The following is a 24,602-nucleotide window of genomic DNA, read 5'->3' as shown; positions in this document are numbered from 1 at the left end:
TGCAGTACTGCAGGCTATTTCTGCTGACTGCCGGCTGCCAGCAGTTTGGCAGATGGAATCTCACCAGGCTCAAGGTTGACTCAGCCTTCCATCCTTCCCAGGTGGGTAAAATGAGGACCCAGATTGTTGGGGGGGGCAATAGGCTGACTCTGTAAACTGCTTAGATAGGGCTGTAGAGCCCTGTGAAGTGGTATATAAGTCTAATTGCTACTGCTTTTGCTATTTTGTCCAAAGCCAATTTAGAATGTACTCTCGCATACCCATCTATCACCTGGCAGGAAATGAAAATATGCCAAAGGAATTAAAAGTATTACTTGATTTAAAGAAACAGGAGTACCCATGTACTTGGTTTTAAAGAAGTTGAAAACTTTTAAAGAACTTTTTAAAAAGTTTAAACACTTTTTAAAGGAACTTAAAAAGAACTTTAAAAAAACTTAAGAGAGTGGACAGCCACTTGTCTCAAATTGTATAGGGCAGGGGTGGGCAACTGTGACCCTTTTACAACCTGTGGACTTCAACTCCCAGAATTCCTGAGACAGCTTGGCTTGGCTGTCCCAGGAATTCTGGGAGTTGAAGTCCACAGGTTATAAAAGGGCCACAGTTGCCCACCCCTGGTATAGGGCCTCCTGTTTGATCAGGGGGTTGAACTAGAAGACCTCCAAGACCCCTTCCAGCTCTATTCGGATTGACTTATTTCTTCTCCCGCATCATCTCTTTCCTTGTTATCAGCACAAAGTCTTCTATAATAGAGTTCTCAATTTCATTTGGAAATTGGAAGTTGGAAATGGAAGTTTTATATTAATTCTGCCTGCTCTTATTTTGTTTGGAGAAGTTCTATCTTTGTTGCATAATTTGGTATACTCTGAGGGCATTGTATATAAAAAAACATATAGCCTAAAGCAGTGTTGGCAAACCTTTTCAGCACCAAGTGCCAAAACGGGAGTGCATGCACGCACACAGAGGAGCAGCATAAACTGGAAGACCAATTCCCTGGTGCGCACGCGCAGGAGTGCCGGAAACCGGAAGAGCAGTTCCCAGGTGCGCATACATGTGCCAGGAAGCTGAGCTTCTGGTTTCCGGTGTGTGCATGTGCACCGGTCACCTGGCATGTGCGCATTGGAAACCGGAAGTTCAGCTTCCCCCACGCGCATGAATGCCAGGGAACTGCTTTTCTGGTTTCTGACACTCCCGTGTGCACAAAGACCAGCGGGTCAGCGGATCCTGGAAGAGCAACGGGTGATAGCTGGGGTGCCCAGAGAAATGGCTCTGCATGCCACTTCCAGCACTCGTGCCTTAGGTTCGCCATCACAGACCTAAAGTAAAGCTCTGTAAAGATAAATGCTAAAATGACCCCAACATAAAATAACTTAATGAGTTTCTTTGGGGAGTTTATCCATCAACTGGGTAACACCTCCATTTTTTCTTTAATAGCTGCCCCTTTTCTTACCTTTTATGGAAGTGGGGTGTCTGCAAAATAGGAACAAATGCTTTCTCTCTTCTCAGGATTGCTGGAGACACCGCGCTAGATAAGAACATCCATCAGTCAGTCAGTGAGCAGATCAAAAAGAATTTTGCCAAAAGCAAATGGAAGGTGAGGATGTCCAAAAGATGCTTTTTAATTATTCCAGTGCTTGTTTCATTTGTTTGATTTTTATATCCCTTTTCCCGAAGAATAGTATAGACATCAAGTGGGAGAAGGCTGATGACTTTATAACTCAAGTAATGTTCCTATTCCTGTCTTCCCCAGCATCAGTTAAATAAACATAAAAGATATTTGTTGGGTTTTTAAAGAGCCGTGTTGGTGCGGTGGTTAGAATGCAGTACTGCAGGCTACTTCTGCTGACTACCGGCTGCCAGTAGTACAGCATTTCGATTCCCACCAGCTCAAAGTTGACTCAGCCTCCCATCCTTCTGAGGTCAGTAAAGTGAGGACCCAGATTTTTGGGGACAATATGCTGACTCTGTAAACCGCTTAGAGAGGGCTGTAAAGCACTACAAAGCAGTATATAAGTCTAAGTGATATTGCAATTTGTCAGAGTATGAATATTCATGGACTGGAATAGATCAGCCAATGGGGACCGAATAGAGACATGGTAACAAGGTCAGCCAATGAGGGCTGTTTAGAAACAGAAACTTAACCTAGAAGTCTGGGCGTGGCTTGGGCAACTGAGTCTGTGCAGAAGCTTAACTGCCCTGTATAGAGGAGGCTCTCTTTATATTTAAGCTCTGTGCTCAGCTCTGAAATGAAACAAGCCTGAGCTTGTCTGCTCTGCTGAAATGAAACTAACTGTTCTCTCCTGCCTTGTCTTGTAACTGCTACTGCGTTGAAGAAGAATCTATACTGGTATTGTAAATACTTCATCTGTTATTATGTATATAAAGAAGTTAATGAATCCAGCTGAATCAGTTATCCGTGTGTGCTTCTGGATTTGATTTTTGCAAGAAACTCTGACACAATTGCTAATGCTGGAAGCTGCCCCAGAGTCTTCTGCTACAAGATGGGGTGGCAAATAAATTCAATAAATAAATTCAGTCGATTAATCAATAAGCTCTTGACAGCGTGGGGAAGGAAACAAAGGAATGAACTCTCAAAAAAGTTTTTCTCGCTTGCCAAAGTCTGTGGCAGAGAAACATTTGCTTTGCTTTCAATTTTCTCTCCTCCTTTCTCCCCCCCTCTCCCCCCCCTTCAGCAAGCCTTCAACGCAACAGCTGTGGTGAGGCATATGAGGAAGCTACAACTTGGAACCAGTCAAGAGGGGCCTGGCCAAGCCATGCAGGAGAGCAACGGTGAGAGGTTACGAGTGTCTCTGTGTGGCCTTTCTCCTCAAAGCCCTTCCTTCTGTTTGTGAGCGTTGGTGTGTCGGCCAGCGATGACAGCAGCGCCGCATTTGATCTTTGCTTTTGAGCCTACTTGTTCTGCTGCCAAAACATACCAATTAAAGCTGACCCTGCTGGGGACCAGACCATGACTTATATAGTGGGGGGGACAACTGGGCCAGCAGCTGGAAGAAGAACCAAGTCTTCAGGTTCCTTCCTAAGCCGTCTCATTCTGAAGATCTGCTCAAGACAGCAGGAGCTTCATTGTATGTCAGTGAACTATTGAGTTCATGTGATGCTGTTCCTAAAGAATGTCTCCTTAAGTCACATTCCAAGAATAAAGTGTTATGAACCATGGAGTCAATCTGGTCACTAAGTACGGGAAGTACGGACTGGGTAGCTTCCCTTTCCTGAACCAGAGGAGGCCCTGGAATCGTCCAATTTCTAGTCAATCTGGTCTTGACTGTCTCTTTTCTCCCCCTTTGTCTTCTTCAGGCTCGGCTACTAATAGCAGTGAGGAATCCTTGGGGAATGGCTCTCACTGCCAAACTCAGGACTGAACATTCACCAAAGGACACAGGAACTAGATGGCAGAGCCAGCAGCAATCATAACTGAGTGGGCAGCCCCAAGCCCTGTTGTAAGAGCTAGGGAAGGGTCTGGGACCGCCATCCCATCTTCCCAGCGAAGTACGGCCGAGCCCCACTGTAGGGGAATGGAACCTGTCCCCTATTAATTGGCATCCTCCAGAATCTTGGAAGTGGAGGCTAGTATTTTCCGACTCCCACACTTCCCTGGAGATGCTTTATTCTCTCCCGTTCCATTCCCCACCCCAACGCCCCTGTTGGCCGCACCAACAAGACCCCTCCTGTCCCCCCCCCCCGTGCTCATTCTTTCATCTGAAGACAGCAACGATGCCATCCTCTTTGGCCCATCATGTGAGTGGCTTTAAGTCTTGGAAAGAAATATTCAAGACCCCTCTGGCTTTCTGCAGCAGCCGCTCAAGTGGGTGTTTGCTCTCCAGCTGCGCGCACACCATCACATCGCTTGAAGAAACCAATGAGAAGCCCCCGCTTCTCCCACACGATCCAACCAAGCCTAACCCCAAGGAATGAGGACGTAAATTCAACCGTAGCTGGCCCTTGGCTCGGTTGCGTGCAGTGTTGGAGAATAAAGATTGTTTGTTTGCAGAGGGAAGTGTGCGGTAGCTTGTAGCTTTCCACCTATCTGTGATCTATTGATTTTTCTAAAGAAGGAGGAACTGTTTTCCTACAGTCAAATATGGGAGCTAGAGCGGCTTTCCTATTGTCCTCTGCAGGTGAGAGGCCATGGCTATCCTGAACAGCATCTACTGAAGTTCTCTCAACCATCCAGGCCATGGTTGTCCCAAAGGTGGGTTTCTCCCCCCCCACCTCAAAAGGCAACTGGACTTTCTTGAAAACGTTTCACTTCTCATCCAAGAAACGTCTTCAGCTTCAGAGAAGTGAAATGTTTTCAAGGGGAAAAAACCCCTAAGAAAGTCCAGTTGCCTTTTGGAAAAGCATCTTTGGGATATTCTGAGCGATGGTTTATGGGATTTGATTTCTTAGCACGAGAGAGAGCAAAGCACGCATGCACATTTTCAGTGCGCGGTGAACCAGTGGTAAAATTATATGACATCCACCTCTGGATATAACTATGGCTTTTCCCGTGGTTCAGTCTCTTCTCCTGCCTGATTTAAAAGCTCATAGCTCTTCATTTTGTCCCGTTGATCTTTTCTTCCACCCTCTCAGTTCAAGAGGACCTTCGTAACTCAGAAGTTTCTATGCTGTTGCTTGTTCGCGTATTAAAAGGGAAGCACACAAGACCGAGCCTCACTCCAGGTTCACCAAAGGCCGGCCCCAAAAAGAGGAAACCATCACTGAGGGCTGTTGCCCGAGATGAATCCAATTTGGTTGTAGGCACACTTTTAGGAACTAACGTAAACAGACAAACCATGCTAGAAGAGACCTAAGGGACAAACCAGGATTGTTTTATTAGGATTGATACAGCACTTAGAAATAACTTAGAAGCACTTTATAAAAGGATAAAAAATAAGTAGATCTTTGCCCAAAACCACTAGAAATGGTCAAAGACAAAAGGAAGAAATGGATTTGGGCAAGAGAGAATATATATATATATATAACAGTTTTCTAAAACAGTACACAGTAAAAAAAAAAAAAAAAAAGGCCACAGCCAGACCAGGTTGCACTCTTTAAAAGTCTCTGTTCTGATAGTGAGATTCACTGAAATCAGAAAAACGCTTGGTTTGGCTGCAGCATGCTTATCATTTGGGTTTAGGAATCTAATTTACGACTTCCTTTATAGATGCAAAGAAAATTAAGGAAAGCGAGAACAGGGAGATAGTACAAGGGATTGAATATTAGGGGTAGCGTTCTAAATACATGAGGCAGCAAAGGAAAATTGGGAGCTGTTGTGTCACATATACATAAGCAAACACAAAAAAGAAAAAGGAGTTGGCTCAGCATCTGGAGGAGCATCAAAACGTCACGCCAGAAATGAAACGAAGTACCTTTTAAAACACGTTCCTATTAATGCTGGATTTTGGCACCACAAATACTGTTGCCATTTCAGTAAACCACCTGGAAATCAGCCCTATGTCCAATGACCAGTGCTGCTTATTGAACAGGGGTCTCCAAACTTGGCGAGTTCAAGAGTTGTGGACTTCAACTCCCAGAATTCCTCAGCCAGCCATGTTTTAGAACAGGGGTCTCCAACCTTGGCAACTTTAAGCCTGGGGGACTTCAACTCCCAGAATTCCCCAGCCAGCTTTAAGTCCCCCAGGCTTAAAGTTGCCAAGGTTGAAGATCCCTGCTTTAGAATATCATCATCAGCAAAACACAAATCAGCTGGAGATGGTCTTCACTTATAGTGCAACTCCCTTCATTTATTCAGGTGTAACCTGTTCTGAATTCAAGGGGGCTCTTCTCCAGGTAAGTGGGCAAAAGAGTGAAGGAACTGAGTTAGAGTTAGGTAGAATTAAGGTACTGCATGGGACCCAACTGTGTGGCAACTGATGCCAAAGACTTGACAATGTTGTAAAAAAGCCCAAAACACTAGCACCCTCAGCCAACGTTTATTGGTAGGGATCCTTCCCTCTTCTCTTAGCTAATAGTCCAATGGTCAATCAATCAGAATAGAGCTGGAAGAGATTTTGGAAGTCTTCTAGTCTAGCCCTTTGCTCAAGCAGGAGACCCTATACCATTTTAGAGAAGTGACTGTCTCGTCTCTTCTTAAAAACCTCCAACGATGAAGCACCCACAGCTACAGAAGGCAAAGCTGCGCCACTGGTTAATTGTTCTCACCGTTAGGAAGTTCCAGGTTGCTTCTCTCTTTGATTAGTTTCCATCCACTGTTTCTTGTCCTGCCCTCTGGTGCTTTGGAAAATAATTTGACCCCCCTCCTCTTTGGGGCAGCCTCTCAAATACTGGAATACTGCTATCATGTCCCCCCTATTCTCTCCTAGATGGAGGTGTCATCCATCACCAAAAGTCAGCCTATCACAAGCAGCCTCTGAAATGATTCAGCATTATAGAATGCATGTACCCCAGTTTTATGAATGAGAGAGCATGCAAACTTGGCCATAAAATTTGCTCCCTTCTTTAAAAAAAAAAGGACTAGTCTTATTTTTATGAGAGGCGGGATGGCTCAGCAAGTTAAAGATGCCGAGCTTGCCAGTTGGAAAGCTGTCAGCCTGGGTTCGAGACCCGAGTGCCGTGCGAGACGGGGGTGAGCTCCTGTTACTTGCCCCAGCTCCTGCCAACCTAGCAGTTCGAAAGCAAATAGATAAATAGCTACCACAAGGTAACCGCATTCTGTGCGCCTTGTTGTATCAATTGTGCTGACCGTGGAAGCGAGTTCAGATCACGCTGGTTTCCTCAGCTAAGAAACTGAGATGAAAACTGCCCCCTACGACTAGACAGGGAAAACCTTTACCTTAATTTTATGTGGCACCGTTAAGTTACTGGTGATATTTAACAGACTCCATAGCTCAACTTCCTTTGGGGAAAGCCCATTCAATTTCTGCCTACCCTCAGGCAACTCTTATCAACCTCACTATTTAATGGGAGTCCAGATTGCTGATGTTTGTCACCTCTTTCCAAACAATGATGCTTTTGACATTCTAAACAGATGGCCCCAAGTTAGAGAAAATGACTTTCCCATGGTCTGCTTGAAAAAACTGCCTGATGCCCAGTACCAATGCCCAGCAAGCCTATTGCAATTACAAAAGTCACAAGGAAAAAGCGGGAAACGTTCTACTGTTTAAAATACATGGCAGCTCCATGAGATGCTTAGGCTACAAGCAACCTCTGGTGGGAAAAAAGACAATAAAATTTAAAAAACAAAAGTAGGAGCAACTGACTGAGGATCCCCGCAACATACAGCAGCCTCGGTCTTCCTCAGCGGCCCACAGAACCCTTATTCTTAGCATGGGTGATTTCTCTCTGGCTCCAGTCACTAACAGGAAAGGTCTTCTTCCTTGCCTGTATCAGTCCCATAAATAAGGTGGAGCTGCAAGAGAAGTTACTATGTCAAGGTGGAGTGGCTGCTCTGAGCCACTTTGATGCAACGGTGTTTGGCATTTGGATCTGCAGACTCTTGGTTCTTCCTTAGGTCGGCACAAAACAGGACCTGGCAAGAGAGGGAAAAATCTGGATGGCACAAAGGGTTAAAAGATATTTTAAAAAAATGGGACATATCAGATATGGCTGCAAACATCCAGATCCCTTGCAGATGGCATCCAGGAGAAGATTTTTTTTTTCCTGTCTCAGTGCTTCCACCTAGTGGTTATTCAAATTTTTGGAACTCACATAGAAATCAAATCAGTCAATCCCAAAGGAAATCAAACCTGACTGTTCTCTAGAAGGACAGGTACTGAAGCTGAAGCTGAAATACTTTGGCCACCAAATGAGAAGAGAAGATTCATCGGAAAAGACCCTGATGTGGAAAAGACTGAAGGCAAAAGGGAAGGTAACAGCAGAGGATGGGATGATTAGATAGTGTTATTGACGGAATGAACACAAATTTGGGCAAACTCCAGGAGACAGTGGAGGACAGAGGGGCCTGGCATGGTGGACAACAACTTATCTACTAGAAATTTAATTAATTTAATTTAATTTAATTAATTAAATTTATATGCCGCCCCTCTCCGAAGACTCAGGGTGGCTCATTGTATCCCCTCTTCTCCTAGTTCCTATTTCTAATCCCTGACTAGATCCTTGGGAGTCAAGTCATCAAACCATGATCTGCAGAGCCATAGAAAGTTCCTCTCAAATATTTTTCCAGCATCCACCTGAACTGCATCTAGCTAGAAAGAGAAAGTTGTTTCAGCATTACTAGTGGGAACTGGACGCATTCAACCAATCAATGTGGGTCACTGGAGAAAACTTCAGCCAAGAACCTTCATCATGACTGCTTCTGTTTTGGTATATAGAACTGGAGGAACAAAGTGGGTTGTGTGAGGGGGCATGTCAATATGGATAGGGAAAGAGGGAAAGAGGGAAAGGGAAGGGAAGGGAAGAGAAGAGAAGAGATGGAAAGGGGAAGAGAAGGGAAGAGAAGGGAAAGATGGAAAGGGGAAGGGAAGGAAAGGAAAGGAAAGGAAAGGAAAGGAAAGGAAAGGAAAGGAAAGGAAAGGAAAGGAAAGGAAAGGAAAGGAAAGGAAAGGAAAGGAAAGGAAAGGAAAGGAAAGGAAGGGAAGGGAAGGAAGGGAAGGGAAGGAAAAGGGAAGGGGGAAGGAGACGGAAAGGAGAAAGGAAAAAAGGGAAGGGAAGAGAAGGTAAGGGTAAGGGTAAGGGAAGCTCTGTATAAGAGTGTGTGGGAGAAGAATCTATTCTGGCCCACTGTGGGTTTTTGCTTTCTTAAGCCCAACTTAGCTTAGTTATTGGCTTCTTTCTAGGGTTCACAGAGAACAGGCTAAATCACCCAGCTGGCTTCTTTGCCCATAGGAGGCCTAGAATCCACGTCTTAACCATTGAACCAAACTACTATCCACTAATTCAGCCCCCCAAAGGACTCCCTAAACATGAATATGTCCCACCACTGGACTGTGATGTCCCATCTCTACCTTGAGGAATAGAGACTTGCTTTTAAAAAAAGGAAAATTCAGATTCTACTAGTATTGTTGAGCTATTGTGAAGTTGGCAATGTCTTCTAAATTGATCCTGCGGTTTGCTATTATAAGGAAGACAGAAAGTTTATGCAGCTTATAGAGAAAGCTTCTCCTAGTCTGGCATCTTACCTCTTCTGGCAACAGTGGGCAATGGCACTGAGCCTTAATGCGCGAAGGGGAATGCTGTTTCATACTTACCGCTTGTGCCCATCCAGAATATGGTCCCCAAAGGCTGCGGAAGAAATTTCCTGGAGGCAAAACAAACTTAAATTAGAATGTGGCAAAGAGCAAGTCCACACAGCTCAAACAGCGGAATAAGGGTTGATTTCCCAAATTAGTTCACATCCCTTCCCATATTATTGTATTTCAGTTCTAGGTGTCTGCTGGAGGAGAAATTAAAAATTTAACAGAAGTTATATCAAGCTTTAAATAGCGATGGGTGGTTCTGCATGCATCTAGATAACCAACAGAGGTCCCAGAATATCCAGAAAACAATCACTGCTATTTTAAGGTTTCTTCCCAAACTAAAAAAGGCTTTTACAGATGTTTTTTTTTTTTGACATTTTATTGTATTGCCATAAATCTCTCATTCTGTTTCATTGCAGTATAATATGATTAGGGTTTATTATTATCGTTCTATGATTTAAGATGCTTTAAAATAGAGACAGAAAAATAAACATTCTGTCAATGTTAATTACAATTTAGGATGGCAACATTCCAAGTACAACAATATTTTATGCTCCAAGAGGCTACTACATACTTGAAGCCCTTCATCTGTTGGAAAGTACATTTTGTTATGGAGCTCAACTAGGCCCTTCATTTAACTTTACTCCTCTGAAACTCATTCAGGCTATGCTTTTAGGAACTGTCTTCCAGGGTCCCAATGCTGGACTACAACTAGAGACAATGCAGTGGAAGGCCAGGTAAGCTGACATATCTAGCTTAGCTGCTGACCAGTTATCCTTCCTTCCACCAAGACTATCCTTTGTAACACCACCTGATGGATAGGAAACTTCATGGAAATAAAACTTGCTTAAGGAACTGCTATTTGTAATAAAATCACTGAACGATTGAGGGCAAAAGAAGAAGGGGATGGCAGAGAACGAGGTGGCTGGATGGAGTCACTGAAGCAGTCGGCGTGAGCTTAAATGGTCTCCGGGGGATGGCAGAGGACAGGAAGGCCTGGAGGAAAGTTGTCCATGGGGTCGTGATGGGTTGGACATGGCTTTGCAACTAACAACGAATTTATAATTCCTCTCTGCTTCCTGTAAGGCTAATGCCCTCCAGTTTCATCAGAGTTTATCATTGGCCACTACAGGAAATAAGATGTGACTGAAATAGGTCTGATTCCTCACAACCGCTCTGACATTTTTATATATGTTTTCTGAACTGGAAGGTCTTGCTCAATGTCACTCATGCCTCAGCCATCTTTTGTTTGGACTACTTCATATGCTCTACATGGGGTTGTCCTTGAAGTCATCTGGAAACTGGACTGGTCCAGAATGCAGTGGCACACACAAAATTTTGGGTGTCCTATTGTTCACCCAAGTAAAACCACTGCTGTGTGAGCTGCACTAGCTTCCAGTTGCTTTTCAGGTGCAATTCAAGGTGCTGGTTATTACCTTTAAAGCCCTACATCACACAGGGACAGGTTACTTGTGGGACCGCCTCTCCCTGAGCGTATCTCCTGCTCCTACTAGGTTAGATAGGGTGGGTGTGCTCCAGGTTGTCCCTTCCCTCAAGACCCCTGGTGGCACAGTGGTCAGAATGTAGTATTGCAGGAAAACTCTGCCCACACTCTGGAATTCAATCCTGACAGGCTCAAGGTTGACTCAGCCTTCCATCCTTCCGAGGTCGGTAAAATAAGCACCCAGATTGTTGAGGGCTGACATTGTAAGTTGCCTAGAAAGTGCGGTAAAGCACTATGGGGCAGACATATAAGTATAAGTGCTATTGCTGTTGCTCGGTGTTGCTATTTAAGATGGTCACCAGCAAGCAGGTGTTCTGCCCCAGCTACGGACCCCGAAGAACGCAGCCCACACAAACTCTATACAAAGCTTATTTTACTCAAATAACTTAGTCTTTATCAACCAAAGGCTGTTAATAAAACTGTCTTAACAGCCTACCAGATTCTAAGAGCCTTATCTTATTCTAAGATAAGGTAATCACAGTCTTACTAGAGTTGGCAGAAAGCTCAGAAACAATTTTGCAGAGAATTCAGACGCGAAGGAGATTGAACTAAAGTTGTTCCCTACAGCTTGCTGCAAGCGGCGTTCCTCCTTAAATAGGCTAAGGGAGTGGCCAATTAGCCCCAAGCCTTACTGTCGAGGAGACCTCCTCCTGAGGAGCCACTCCTGCCTTTTGGCAGCTCTGCGCGCCCGTGCATTGAGAAGAGGCTCCTCCTCTTCGTCCTCTTCACTTAAAGGAGCTTCTGGAGGTTCTGAAGGCCCTGGCTGAATCCCCGCCTCTGACACTACATCTTCTCCAGCCTCCTCACTGTCCGACTCGAGCGCCAGCTGCACAGGCTGCTGGCGCAGCACCACACCAGCCTCCTCGTTGTCGGAATCAGCTACAATCTGCACAGGCCACTGACGGGTCACAACAGCAGGACCTTTTCCTCACCAATCTCTCGATGGACACGCTCCGTCACACTGCGGGCCCCCATCCCCAACTCTTGGCCATAGTAACGTTTGGCAACCTGCCATATGTGGGTGTCCACTGGTACAGCCTCAGTCTTGTCCAGTGCCATTAGGCACACACAGTCAGCCACCTGTGAGGGAAACAGTTGCAGCATAGCAACATTTATCAAATTTATGTGACAACGTATTCTCTATAATATCTAGGGTCCCCAACCCCCAGGCTTTGAGCCTTTTGGAACCAGGCTGCAGAAGTGGCTGGTGAAACACACGGGCGCTTGTGCATCCCCACTTGTGCGAGCAGTGGGCTCAAATAGCAGGCATGTGTACCCACCATTCGTGTGGAGTCATCCCCCCTTTCCCCCTCCGGGCCAAGCTGCAAAGCTAGAAAGGTTGGGGAACTCTTCTCTATATTGTTGATGCACCAATAAGAACAATAAATTAGAATTCCAATCCCCTATGGCATATTAAAGCAATTGAAGTCCATCTAACCACAGCAACGAACAATAAACATAACAAATAAACGCAGATAGCATCAACGTCCCAACATAACCCCAAATGCTCTTCAGATGTTACAAAGGGGAAGCCAATCTAGCTTCTAGAGCAGGGGTCTTTTAAGACTTGTGGACTTCAACTCCCAGAATTCTGGAAGTTGAAATCCATAAGTCTTAATGTTTTGCGAAGTTTGGGAGACCCCTGCTCTAGTGGGAGGCTGAACCACAAAATAGGGGTCATTACAGTGGTGAAACCCAATTTTTTTTTACTAGCGGTTCTGTGGGCGTGGCTTGGCGGGCGTGGTGTGGCTTGGCGGGCGTGGCTTGGCGGACATGGCAGGGGAAGGATACTGCAAAATCCCCATTCCCTCCCCACTCCTGGGGGAAGGATATTGCAAAATGTCCATTCCCATCCCACTCTGGGGCCAGCCAGAGGTAGTATTTGCCGGTTCTCCGAACTACTCAAAATTTCCGCTACTGGTTCTCCAGAACCTGTCAGGACCTGCTGGATTTCACGCCTGAGTCATTATAATGATTGCAGGGTGTCCTTCAGTTTCCCTGGTCTCATGAAATGGGAAACCACCAACAGTTTTCCCCAGGATGAACAAACTAATAGGTTTATTTTACCTGGAAAATACCAGCTACTGTTTGACTATCAGAGATAATCGGAAGTAGGCCAAGGAGAGAGGTGTTTTTGGCTTTTGCCTTAAGCCAACTGGGGCCTCAAATCTGGGCCTCAGCTAGGTTTTTATTTTAAAACATAGTCAAAATAACAGTCCATTGTTTAGTTGGGGCCTCAAACTCAGGCCTTTGCTGTGTTTTTACTTCAAAAAGTATTTAAGTTAGAATCCACTGTTTTGTTGCATAAATGGTCATTTTTCATTTCTGTTATATCTGAGGCCTCAAAAGTTGGAATTGGCCTAGATCAGTGATGGCTAACCTTTTTGCCATCGTGTGCCAAAAGCGGGGGGAGTTGGGGGGGGTCTTGCGCACCCGTGCCCACACCCATAATTCAATGCGCCCCACCCCCTGCGCTCCCCCCGCTTTTGGCACGCGATGGCACGGTGGGCCCATTAGGCCTGTTTTTTTGCCCTCCCCAGGCTCCAGAGGCTTTCTTGGAGCCTGGGGAGGGCGAAAACGGCCTTCCCCAACCCCCTGGAGGCCCTCCAGAGGCTGGAAACGGTGGGCCCGGAAGGCCAGAAAATTAGCTGGCCGGAACGTTCATGTGCGCTGGAGCTGAGCTAGGGGAATGCTCGCGTGCCCACAGATATGGCTCCACGTGCCACCTGTGCCATAGGTTCACCATCACGGGCCTAGATGCTTCTGGCTCTTGGGGGAAGGAGTGGGTGGGCTTGATCACCTCCCAGAGCATAAACAAAGCTACCTCAAGCTTAATATATTTTTAAAATACTTTTAATTGGTTTGTTATTTTAAATTGGGGCCAAATTAATATATATCTTTTTAATTGTTTTTAATGTTTGTATTGTATGTTTTTTATCTGGCTGTACACCGCCCTGAGTCCCTCGGGAGAAGGTGCGGTATATAAATTCGAAATAAAAAAAAAAGAAATTAAAAAAAAAAACTTTTTTTGCAAGCCGCAAGTAGGCACAACCGAACCCACAGGCTTTTTGGCTAAACAGCAAGACAGGGAGGGAGGGGTGTCAGGTCCATGCTCACCTTCACTCCCACTCCTGGAAGGGTGCACAAGGCATGCCGAGCCTGCTCATAAGGGACAGTGCGCAACTGCTGAAGGCCAGCGGCCCCACCAAGAGTCTTGAGGACAGCCCGGGCGCTCTCGCTAATAAACCGTGCCCGATAACCGAATCCCAGGTCCCTCAGCCGAGCCTCTGTATCTGCTCCTGCAAGAAGTTTACCCCAAGAAGTGGAGACAGGAAACCAAATCCAGAAATAATTCTATTTTCAAGAAGAAACAGAGCTGCATCATGGAGGGATGGGCGGCAGGTAAACGTAATAAACAAACAGGCAGTGCAACATCAATCAGCTGCCTAACAATGAGAAACCAACAGCTTGCAGCCAACTACTGAAGGAACAATAATAGAGTGACACCATCATTTTACTGCTACTGTTTTCGCCAAATCTTTCAAGGATCTGTTAACCAGCTCTTCATTAAAGTAGAAAAAAAAAATCAGAATTTCCCTTCGGCAAACAAATAGAATTTCTGCTGCAGGATGGATCTTGGTAGCTCATCTCTGGGATGTATTTTATTTTCCTATAACTTGTTTCAGTTACCATACTTTTCGGAGTATAAGACGCACCTTGTCCCCCTCTAAAAGAGGGTGAAAATGTTGGTGTGTCTTATAAACAGAATACAGCCATTTTTGGCCTCCTGAAACCCTGCCCCGTGAGTCCCATTTTTGCCAAAAACAGGCCCATTTTTCACCAAAACAGGGCCTGCAGAGGGTTTGGGAGGCCTGCAGAGTGCTCCTGGGGTCTGGGGAGGGCAAAAACTTTTTTTCTTGTTTACCTCTTTGAAATCTTGGTGCGTCTTATACTCCACTGCATCTTATACTCCGAAAAATACGGTACCTAAGCTACCAGCTACCTGGTTCAATTCTAGCAATGAGCAATAACTATTAAACAAAGGTGCAAATGGGGAGTGCATCAAGTCACTCGTCATTGGCACTTCTTTATACATCTAACAAATCTTTGACCAAGCAAAGATTCAAAGGATCTTTCAAGGAAGATTTAGCAAAGTTTAGTTTATGAGACTGAGTATCTTCTCCCAGTTCCATTCATTCTTTCTGTACTATTGACTGATGGTGAGAAGACTAGAGAGGCTCGAAACTAACAGTGGATATCTACATTCCCGACAATTGTCAATTCCTTTTTAAAATTAAACTTCCAGCACTTCCATGTGCAATCTTACGTTGACTTTTCCTTCAGATCATTGTCCACGTGGGTGTATTCATCTTTTACAAGCCTGAATTGCCAATGGATCCCTTATCCTTGCTGAGTCGTGTTCCCAAGCACTTAAAAACATTTCTTCAGCTATATGACCTACAATAAATTAAGAGATCTTAAATAACTGCTGAATTGGTCTTCAGAGAGTCATACTGAGAGCGCGTACAAAATACATGGCTCTCAAGAGTTTTCCTAGCTGCAGATTGCTGAGAGATTTTGGTACTGGTGGTATACAAAGGATAATAAGTGAAAAGTCATGTTGTGGTAGGAATTATGATTACAACTAGTCAATGTGGAGGTTTAATTTATTTACCGTATTTTTCGGACTATAAAACGCACAGGATTATAAAACGCACCTAAATTTACAGGAGGAAACCAAGAAAAAAATAGTTTTTGGCCTCCGCGTGTCATGTTTTCACTCTCCCTGGCCCCCAGAAGCACTCTGCAGGCCAAAAACAGGGGTGTTTTTGGCGAAAACAGGCCATGCGGAGCACTGCAGTGCTTCTGGGAGCCAGGGAGGGCGAAAACGCAATACACAGAGCGTTCGGGAGGCCAAAAATGCCCATATTCGGTCTATAAGATGCACCTAAATTTTCACCCAATTTGGGGGGGGGGAAAGGTGCGTCTTATACTCTGAAAAATACGGTACTTATCTCTTTATTATTTCAGAAAGAGCTCCTTTGTGATTTAAAGCAGAACTGTAGGAAAGCTGCACACTGAATCAGCCAGCACTGTGACTCTAAAGTGGAGATAGATATCAGAAACCAGACCAATGGTCCTTCCTTAGTGCTAAACAGATAGTGGGAAAAGAGGAAATCACAACCAGGGCCACCTGAAACAGGAAGGTTAAAAGGGGTGTTCCCACACTCTCCCCTCTGGCATTCTACAAACACTCCAAAAGATGTTTGACACAGGGGTGGGTTCTAAATTTTTTTACTACCGGTTCTGCGGGCGTGGCTTATTTTGTGGGTGTGGCTTGGAGGTCATGTGACTAGGTGGGTGTGGCTAGCTGGTCAGAGTCATTTCTGGAAGGTCCTCACACTTACGACCAGTCCTCGCATTTATGACCCGACTCATTTGTTTGCTTTTAACACTGATCAGCTGTAGGACGGCCCTTTGAAGCCCCGCGGCAAGAGTTTAAACAGTTTTTTTCCCTCTAGTCATCAGCTGGGACTCAGGAGGCAGCAATAGATTGGGGGTGGGACCAAATAAAAGGTAAGAATAACGTGGGGGGGGTGGGAGGGCAGGGGGGGAAAACCGGTTCGGTGACATCATATCGTCACCGCTACCAGCTCGGCCGAACCGGACCGAACTGGGAGGAACCCACCACTGGTTTGACATCAACTAAGAACTTCCTTATGTGTGGTGAAGAGAAAGGATCAGTCTCTGTGTGAGAAAGTGCCAGTTCTTGCAGGCCCAGTGCTTGTTAAGCATAAAGATTGCTTGGAAGAAAGAAACAGTGGGAGGGTTGGAGGAGAACGATGAGGGAGATGGCAGATGCTTCAGATAAAGTGTCTGCTGCTGGAGTGTCCAACCTTGGCAACTTTAAGACTTGTGGACTTCAACTCCCAGAATTCCCCAGCCAGCATGAGGAATTCTGGGAGTTGAAGTCCACAAGCCTTAAAGTTGCCAAGGTTGGACACCCCTGGTCTACTAGATTACCTGATCAGGCCTGTCTCAGTAAACTCCTCCATCTTTCTGTGCTACCTGGTTGAGACTCAACTCATTGCCTGGGCTGCTACATGGAAGACAGCACCTATAATGGTATGTGGGAATGATCTTTGAAGATCGGAGTGGATGGATGAGGGGGACACACAACCAGGGGAATAGTTGGATAAAAGGCAGCTTTCCCTAAAGCAGGAATGTGAATGTAGTGCAACTGTCTTTTGCTATGGGGGCAGAATAGCACTTCTTTTGGATGTAGTCTGGAGGCTTTTAAGAAGAGAACTGATAGACATTTATCAAATATTGTATAGCTCTCCTGCGAGAGTAGGGGGTTGGACTAGATCAGGGGTCTCCAACCTTGGCGACTTTAAGAGTTGTGGACTTCAACTCCCAGAAAGCTTTGCTGGCTGAGGAACTCTGGGAGTTGAAGTCCACAACTCTTAAAGTTGCCAAGGTTGGAGACCCCTGGACTAGATGGCCTCCAAGATCCTTTCCAACACTGTTACTGTCACTGATGTGTCCTTTTGGGGACAGAACAGTAAACGGAGAAGGAATCAGAGATGTAGCAGGGATGGTTTGCGGAGAGGAAGGCCGCAAAGCAACTTTGAGGCCTAAGGTTTTACCTGCCATTGCTTGCAGTGAGGGGAAGGCATGGTAGGTCTTGGTATCCAGCTGGCAGAGGCGGCGCCCAAAGGCCTGGCACAGGTGTTGAATCATGTTGGTGATGCGGGACAAGTGGTTGTTGGAGGTGCAGATAAAAGAGAAGAGGCACTCCACTGGGTCCTGCCGCAGCACCCGGACACCTGGGGGAAAGAAAGAGTCACTAGGTCTTTTCCTGCCATCCGTTTTCTGTGTTTCTAGGTTTCCTATCACTAGTCACGTACTTTATGTTTAAGCTTAGGGATTTAGCTTTTCCTTGGTGCTGAATTATTTCATGATACTAGTAAGTAAGCAGAGAGAGATCCCTGGGCAAGAAAGCCTCACTAATAAAGGAGAATATTTGTAACTCAGGGTTAAAAGGAGCCTGGATAGCTCAGCAGACTAATGCATTGTAATTTAACTCCAGCTGTCTGCAATTAGTTAGTTCGAATCTTGCCAGGCTCAAGGTTGACTCAGCCTTCCATCCTTTCTAAGGTAGGTAAAATGAGGACCCAGTTTGTGAGGGCAATAAGCTGACTTTGTAAAAATATACAAAAGTATGAAGGCTATTGCTTAACGCATTGTAAGCCGCCCTGAGTCTCCGGAGAAGGGCGGCATATAAATCAAATTAAAAAAAAAATGAGGCGTCCTTGGTGCTCTCTGAGCTTGGTTGTTTTCTTGCAGAATTTTTCATTGCCTGTTCTGACCTAGGCTCCTTTGAAAAGCAGGAAGAAGAGTTTTAGTCCTGACAAAACCTCTTTTATTTACACGACTGTGAATTACTTCCATTCACAGTCAGCAAGGCTTGTCCAAACAGTTTTTCAAAGGAATATTTATCAACATACCTTATCTCACTTGGCAAGCTGCCACGTAACTTGTTTCCAAATGCAAAGTAAGGCTAAACTTGGCAGTCTCTTACAGTCACGAACACAACTTTCCACTCTTGAAACAAACGAATGAACAACCAAATTGTTTCCTGCAAAAGCCTCCTTCCTGTTCGCTCCTCTTTTGTTTCCTATGGGAGGGGCCAACATCTCCAAGGTGTGGCTTTACTCCCAAATTGACCCTGCTTTCTGAGTTATTCTTGTCTTCTGGCAGCTCTGCTCATGCGCATACTGGGATCGGGCTCCAGCTGTTCTTTTGCCTCATTGCTGTCTATCTCCCTCGTCTGAGCTTTCCCCAGCCCCCAGAACTGCCCCATGTTCCTTCCCAACCTCCTCATTTTCTGACTCTGTTGCTAGCTCTGCTGGCTGCCGGCAGGCCACAACATTACCCAACTAGGTAACATCATCAGGACAGCATTTTATTATCTGCAGTGCAGGTAATAAAATGTCTGTGAGAAAACAACCAAGTTCAGAGAGCACCAAGGATCCCTCAAGAAAGCCTCACTTTGGGGTCTGTCCGTTTTCAAATCTCCCTCTGCCAGACAAGGACGATGTTTGTTCCCTAAAATGCATAAAGACATTTAAGAATTCAAATTCTGTGCTCTTGATATAGCTTTGACGCTGGTCAGTTACTCTCAACTAAATAAAGCGTCACTTAGTTCTAATTCCTGAAAACAAGTGCTCACACGCAAATTAGGATATTGTACTATCTCTTCATCATGTAAAAAAAAAAAAAATCCATATATTTTTAATTGTAGCACTACATCGTTCTCCAGTGCTAGTTTGCCTACCTGGGAATTTAACACCTACTTCCCGGAAATGCGAGTCAACGTAAGACCAACCCTGGTATAACGCAGATACATTTACATGTAGCTGGAAATAGTCCTGGAGGATCTGAGAAGGAGTCAACCCATCGGTTCCCCGGGCCAGCTCTCCAGGCAAATGGCTGCCTGAACGCTCGCTTGTCCCAGGACGATTCGGTTCCGGCTGTGTTTGCTTCCTGCTCTTCTTCAGGGGAGGTTCGGACAGGCCTTCTTCCTCTCTGCCACCGTCTTCCTTTTCCTCTTCATGCAAGGTGTACCACAGATGTTCCTCAGACTGAGTGAGAGTCCAGACTCGTCCGGCCAGCACGCCGGTCCAGTAGCCAGGGCTGGTTTCAGACCACCTGAGAAAATCACAAGCTTGGTTAGCAGCAGAAACAGCCAAGTCTCACCTAAAAAGACTACGCAGATCCTTCAGTCAATACCAGTACCGTAATCCTCGACGTACAACAGCATGAAAAAGTGAATTATGGCCATTTTCACACTTATGACCAGTGGTGGGTTGCCCCCGATTCGGACCGGTTCGCAAGAACCGGTAGTAAAACCGGCGGGAGGCTCCGCCCACTGCCCCAGATGTCATCATAGGCGATCTGCACATGTGCAGAAACTTCTGCGCATGCGCAGCTTGGCGCGCACGTGAGCGAACCAAACGCCCAGGCGCGATCCCGTTGCAAACCAGTAGTAAAGGTAAGTAGAACCCATCCCTGCTTATGACCCCCGTGATCACGTAATCAAACTTCGGATGCTTGGCAACTGACTCATATTTATGACAGTTGCCATGTCCCAGCATCATATGAGCCACCTTTTGCCATCTTCTGACAAGCAAAATCAACGGGGAAGCCAGATTCACTTAACAACCATGTGACTAACTGAACAATTAGAGAGATTCACTTAACAACTGTGGCAAGAAAGGTTGTAAAATGAGGCAAAATTCACTTAACAACTGTCTCAGTTAGCGACAGAAATGTTGAACTCAATTGTGTTTGTAAGTCAAGGACTACCTGTATGTAGATATTGTTTATGTCTATTGATGACTTGATTTGTCAGGGTGCCAGGCCTCCAGATATTCTCTAGTATTCTTGGACGTGGCTTGTTCTAGGATGGTCAGAGTTTCCCAGTTGAAACTATGATCGAATCTGTCCATGTGTTGTGAGAGTCAGGAGTTTTCATCATGCCTTCTGACTGCTAGTTGGTGTCCATGAAGACGGGATATGCTAAAACACTATGTACAGATTTGCTATGGATGGTATGTCCAGTTTTTGGAAAGCATCTTCACTTTAAGGATTAATAATTATATTAAGATTGCACGATGGTACTGCTAATTGATCTTAGGAGCCAAGCTAATGAAAAGAATAGTATGCCTAGTAACTTCTAAGCATGCAAAACGGGAAAAGAAAAAACAGTTCAGCTTCTTATAGCTACAGTAGTGAGCCTGTTTTTCAACTAACTTGATAGCGTCTCTGACAGCTGCTCTCCAATCAACTCTGATCAACTTATCTGAATTGTTTGAGCAAATAACCAGTGATAGAAGCCGGGTCTATGTTCTACAGTTAAGCTACTCCTTCTCCAAACATTACTTCTAAAGTTATAAAAGTTCTTATTATTTCCTGCCTTTATCTATAGAGTGCTCAAAGGTAAACAAGCTAAATTGTTACCGGCTAACATGCAATTACCTTTATTAGTGGTGCAGGATTAATTCCTTTATTGAAAATGGAAGGAGAAATAAATTTATTTCTGGAAGAAATAAATTTTGCAACTGACCCAAGGAGAAGTTCCTTTCTCATATATCTCACAATTGGGCCTCCGAGGCTACAGGCAACTTTAATGGTATTTATTATTTTAAAGCCTTAGTAAGACCACACCTGGAATACTGCATCTAGGTTTGGTCACCACATTACAAAAAAGATGTTGAGACTTTGGAAAAAGTGCAAAGAAAAGCAACTAAGATGATTAAAGGCCTGGAGACAAAAACATATGAAGAACAGTTGCAGGATTTGGGTATGGTCAGTCCAGAGAAAAGAAGGACTAGGGAGTGACATGATAGCAGTATTCTAGTATTTGAGGGGCTGCTACAAAGAAGTGGAGGTCAATTTATTTTCCAAAGCACTAGAAGGCAAGGCATGAAACAATAGAAACTAATCAAGGAGAGAAGCAACTGGAATTAAGGAGAAACTTCCTAACAGTGAGGACAATTAACCAGTGGAACAGCTTGCCATTATTTATTTATTTATTTATTTATTTATTATTTATTAATCAAATTTCTATACCGCCCTACTCCCGAAGGACTCAGGGCGGTGAACAGCCAAGATAAAATACAGATAATACAAATATTAAAAGTCCCTTAAAATTATTAAATATTTTGGCCGAAACACAGATTAAAACACCCTTTATACACATTTATAAGATCAACACCACATTTATAAGATCAAACAAATTAAAAATTTAAAAGAGGAGAGTTAGGCCAGGCCAGCCTGCTGAAATAAAAAAGTTTTGAGAGCACTTTAGAAGCACTTTAGAACTTTAGAAGTTGTGGGTGCTTCATCACTGGAGGTTTTTAAAAAGAGACTGGACAGCCATCTATCTGAAATGGTATAGGGTCTCCTGCTTTTGAGTATGGTGTTGGACTAGAATAGTGGTCACCAACTGGTGGTCCATGGACCACTGGTGGTCCGCAAGAAAATTTTGGTGGTCCACAGAAAAATTATTTGCATTTTTTTATATTGCACTAAAAACTATTTCTCTTTTTAAAAAATTCATATTACTGGTCTACGGGATTTAAAATTATGAATTTGGTGATCCCTGAGGTCCAAAAGGTTGGTGACCCCTGGACTAGTAGACCTCCAAAGTCCCTCCCTTCCAGCTCTATTCTAATTTTAGCCTCAAAATATACAAATAAAATAAAACTGATGTTCAGACTAAATTTTGTTACGGTCTCTAAAGAGTTTCAGATTGTGGATTAAATTCAGTGTAATGCAATTTGTCACTTTAGAGAAACAGTCTCAAAGGTGTTTTTTTTTCAAAAGGCAACTGGACTTTGTTTTTTCTTGAAGACGTTTTGCTTCTCATCTTAAGAAGCTTCTTCGATTCTGACTGAATGGTGGAGGATGGAAGGATTTAAACCGTTCAGTCAGAACTGAAGAAGCTTCTTGGATGAGAAGTGAAACATCTTCAAGGAAAAACAAAGTCTAGTTGCCTTTTGAGAAGATGAGGAGGATAATAGTAATATAGCCCTACTACATGGATAAATACCTTTAGGCATAAGACAGTGCTGTGGGAGATACCGGTAGGTGTTTAGCAGAGTGATGGCATGGGAGAAAAACTATCTTAGTGCCTAATTGTTTTGGCATGCAATGCCCTATAGCGGTGTCCTGAGGGAAGAAGTTGAAACAGTTTATGTCCAGTATGTAAGAGGTCTGTAGCAGGGGTGAAATGTAAAATTTGTTACTACCGGTTCTGTGGGCGTGGCTTGGTGGGGGGAGGGGGTAATGTGACTGGGTGGGCGTGGCCAACTTTTTTTTTTTTAAATTTTTCAAAGCATTTTTTCTAATGCTTTGAAAAGCCTCTCTGCCGATCAGGCAACTCAGCTGGGATCGTCAGAGACTTTTCAAAGCACTTTTTTTACCACCTCTTCGGCCAAGAGGTTGCAGAAAAAATTGCTTTGAAAAGCCTCTGATGATCCCAGCTGAGCCGCGCGATCATCAGAGGCTTTTTTTTTTACTTTTAAAAGCATTTTTTCGTCGGAAGAGGTTGTAGAAAAAATGGTTTTAAAAGTAAAAAAAAAAAAGCCTCTGATGATCGTGCGGCTCAGCTGGGCATGGTGGTAGTGGGGGGGGGGGGCGGAGGGATTTTTGCTACCAGTTCTCCGAACCACCAGCCACCATCGCTACTGGATCAGGCGATCCGGTCCGAACCGGGAGCATTTCACCCCTGGTCTGTAGATATTGTCACAGCCCTCTTTCTGGCTCATGCCAGAATATAGCCCTACTACAGGTCCTCAATGGAAGGCAGACTGGTTACAATTGTTTTTTTTTTCTGTAGTCCTAACTATCTATTGAAGTCTGTACCTGTCCCGTTTGGTTGCAGATTTCACCTGACCCAGGAGATTTTTCATAGATCTGTAAGTGATCTATTCTATGAAGTCCTTGGTGCTAGTCAGACAATGAAGCATCTGCAAGCAAACAACCAAGCTCAGAGAGATAACAAGGATTCCCCAGTTCAACCCTGAGCTACATATATTCTCCTGTATTGCAGTGATCTCTCAGGTTCTCTTTCAATTCAATAGCAGCACGGGAGAATTCAGGGAGCCAATTGGCTGTGCCCAGGGGGAAGGATTTGTAGCTCAAGGCTTCAGCTCCATGAAGCCAAGGAGATTATATGCAGAAAACAAAAGAGCTGAGGAGGACTGGGTAGATTCTACTGATGCTTCGAAGAATTAGAAGGGCTTTTATATTTAATGATATTGTGGCTTGTGGAGGGGGAGGGAGAAAAGGGGCAGCATCACCATTAGCAAAATGCAAGTGGTAGCCGCTTCCCCAAAAAAACCCCAAAAGGAGTGCCCTCCCCTCTTTGCAAAAAGAAAGATGGGGTTTGTTTTTCCCCCCCCCCCATCCTTCTTACAAAGTGGTAAAAGCTAAAGGAATCCCTGCGGATTTTACTTCGCTAGCCCTTATCAACTACTTATAGGGGGCGGTGCTCATCATCCTTTCTCTTACAAATGGGGGATGAACCAAAATCATCATCATCATCATCATGGTAAAAAGGATTGTTGGTTGCGGATGATGGGGAAAAAAAGCTCGCAGGAGCATTGCTTGCACAAGCAGAATATATGCATCATTACGAAGAGAAGCCTGGCCAACATCTCTCTCCCTCTTCCCCCCCTCCCCCTCCCCTCGGTCTATTCTCTTTCGTGCGCGAGCGCGCCGGGGCTTTTATGCCTGCATTCCAAGCGCTTGGCTTCCTTCATCACCGGGCCTCCATGCACCCCAAAGCTGCACAACCCTGGGGCGTAGCCAAGGGGAAAGCAAAGGCAGCAAACCCAGAAAGGGGCAAGTTAAAAAAAATGACTGCTGAGGAGAAGCCGCCCAAGGGCGACGGCTATGCAAATAAAAAAAGAAAGAAAGAAAGAAAAGGGCCAAGGGGCAAATTCAAGGGAGATGCTTTTGGGAAAAAAAGGTTGCAATTCCTGGCTGGGAGCCGCCAGGGGGCGCACTAACCGGAAGGTCTGCCCGCCACAGAGTACCAGGTCGAGGCGGAGTTCGGTGCGCGGGCAAGGCAGGGAGCGCCAGGGAGTCGCTCGAGGCAGCTGGGTCGGCCGGGGGTTCATGTTGGACCTTCTGCTGTCCGCCGTCCTTGGGGATGAGCGCGCTCCGGCCGCAGCTCTCGCCTGCACCAGTTTGGCGCAAAACCCGTACCTCCGAGTCCGTAAAATCACCATAGAGTACGGCCCCTGGATGGAGAGGAGGGGCCGCGCAGGGGTAGAGCGGGGCAACCGCTTTCCGCTCTAGGCTGCGAGAAATGGTCTTTGTGGTCTGTTTGGGCGGAAGCCCGGGTCTTTGGGCACAGGGCGAATTCTTCC

The 24,602-nt window shown here is 45.1% G+C and overlaps 2 protein-coding genes across 2 annotated transcripts in view; one reads left to right on the top strand and one right to left on the bottom strand.

Moving 5' to 3' along the window:
* CAMK1 (calcium/calmodulin dependent protein kinase I) overlaps nt 1-4,005 on the top strand; it is a 48,980-nt gene extending 44,975 nt beyond the window's left edge. Inside the window, exons 10-12 of the mRNA XM_070936766.1 lie at nt 1,504-1,591; nt 2,691-2,787; nt 3,313-4,005. Coding sequence (XP_070792867.1) covers nt 1,504-1,591; nt 2,691-2,787; nt 3,313-3,377 — 250 coding nt within the window. The 3' untranslated portion in view covers nt 3,378-4,005. The remainder of the gene's footprint in view (nt 1-1,503; nt 1,592-2,690; nt 2,788-3,312) is intronic.
* Nucleotides 4,006-7,381: 3,376 nt separating this feature from the next.
* Nucleotides 7,382-24,461, bottom strand: OGG1 (8-oxoguanine DNA glycosylase). Its single transcript, XM_070933509.1, has 7 exons — nt 24,241-24,461; nt 18,998-19,371; nt 17,307-17,486; nt 13,774-13,955; nt 11,589-11,736; nt 9,165-9,214; nt 7,382-7,486 (listed from the first exon to the last, which is right to left on the bottom strand). The coding sequence occupies exons 1-7, from the start codon at nt 24,459-24,461 to the stop codon at nt 7,382-7,384; spliced, it is 1,260 nt and encodes a 419-aa protein (XP_070789610.1).
* Nucleotides 24,462-24,602: the final 141 nt, after the last annotated feature.

Source organism: Pituophis catenifer, unplaced genomic scaffold (assembly GCF_029215685.1).
Source record: "Pituophis catenifer annectens isolate HBS135680 unplaced genomic scaffold, rPitCat1.0.hap2 SCAF_2, whole genome shotgun sequence".
Taxonomy (NCBI): domain Eukaryota; kingdom Metazoa; phylum Chordata; class Lepidosauria; order Squamata; family Colubridae; genus Pituophis; species Pituophis catenifer.
The sequence above is the reverse complement of the archived record's forward strand: the minus strand, read 5'-3'. Positions and strand labels throughout refer to the sequence as shown.

What these genes read in the sequence shown, in the direction of transcription:
- OGG1 (XM_070933509.1), bottom strand. Translation starts at nt 24,461, where the DNA reads ATGGTGATTTTACGGACTCGGAGGTACGGGTTTTGCGCCAAACTGGTG. An exon ending in TTCCAGGAGTGGGAGTGAAG is followed by an intron (nt 11,737 to 13,773) that starts GTGAGCATGGAC and finishes TTTCCCTCACAG; the next exon opens with GTGGCTGACTGTGTGTGCCT. An exon ending in GCGTGTCCATCGAGAGATTG is followed by an intron (nt 9,215 to 11,588) that starts GTGAGGAAAAGG and finishes TTTTGCCTCCAG; the next exon opens with GAAATTTCTTCCGCAGCCTT.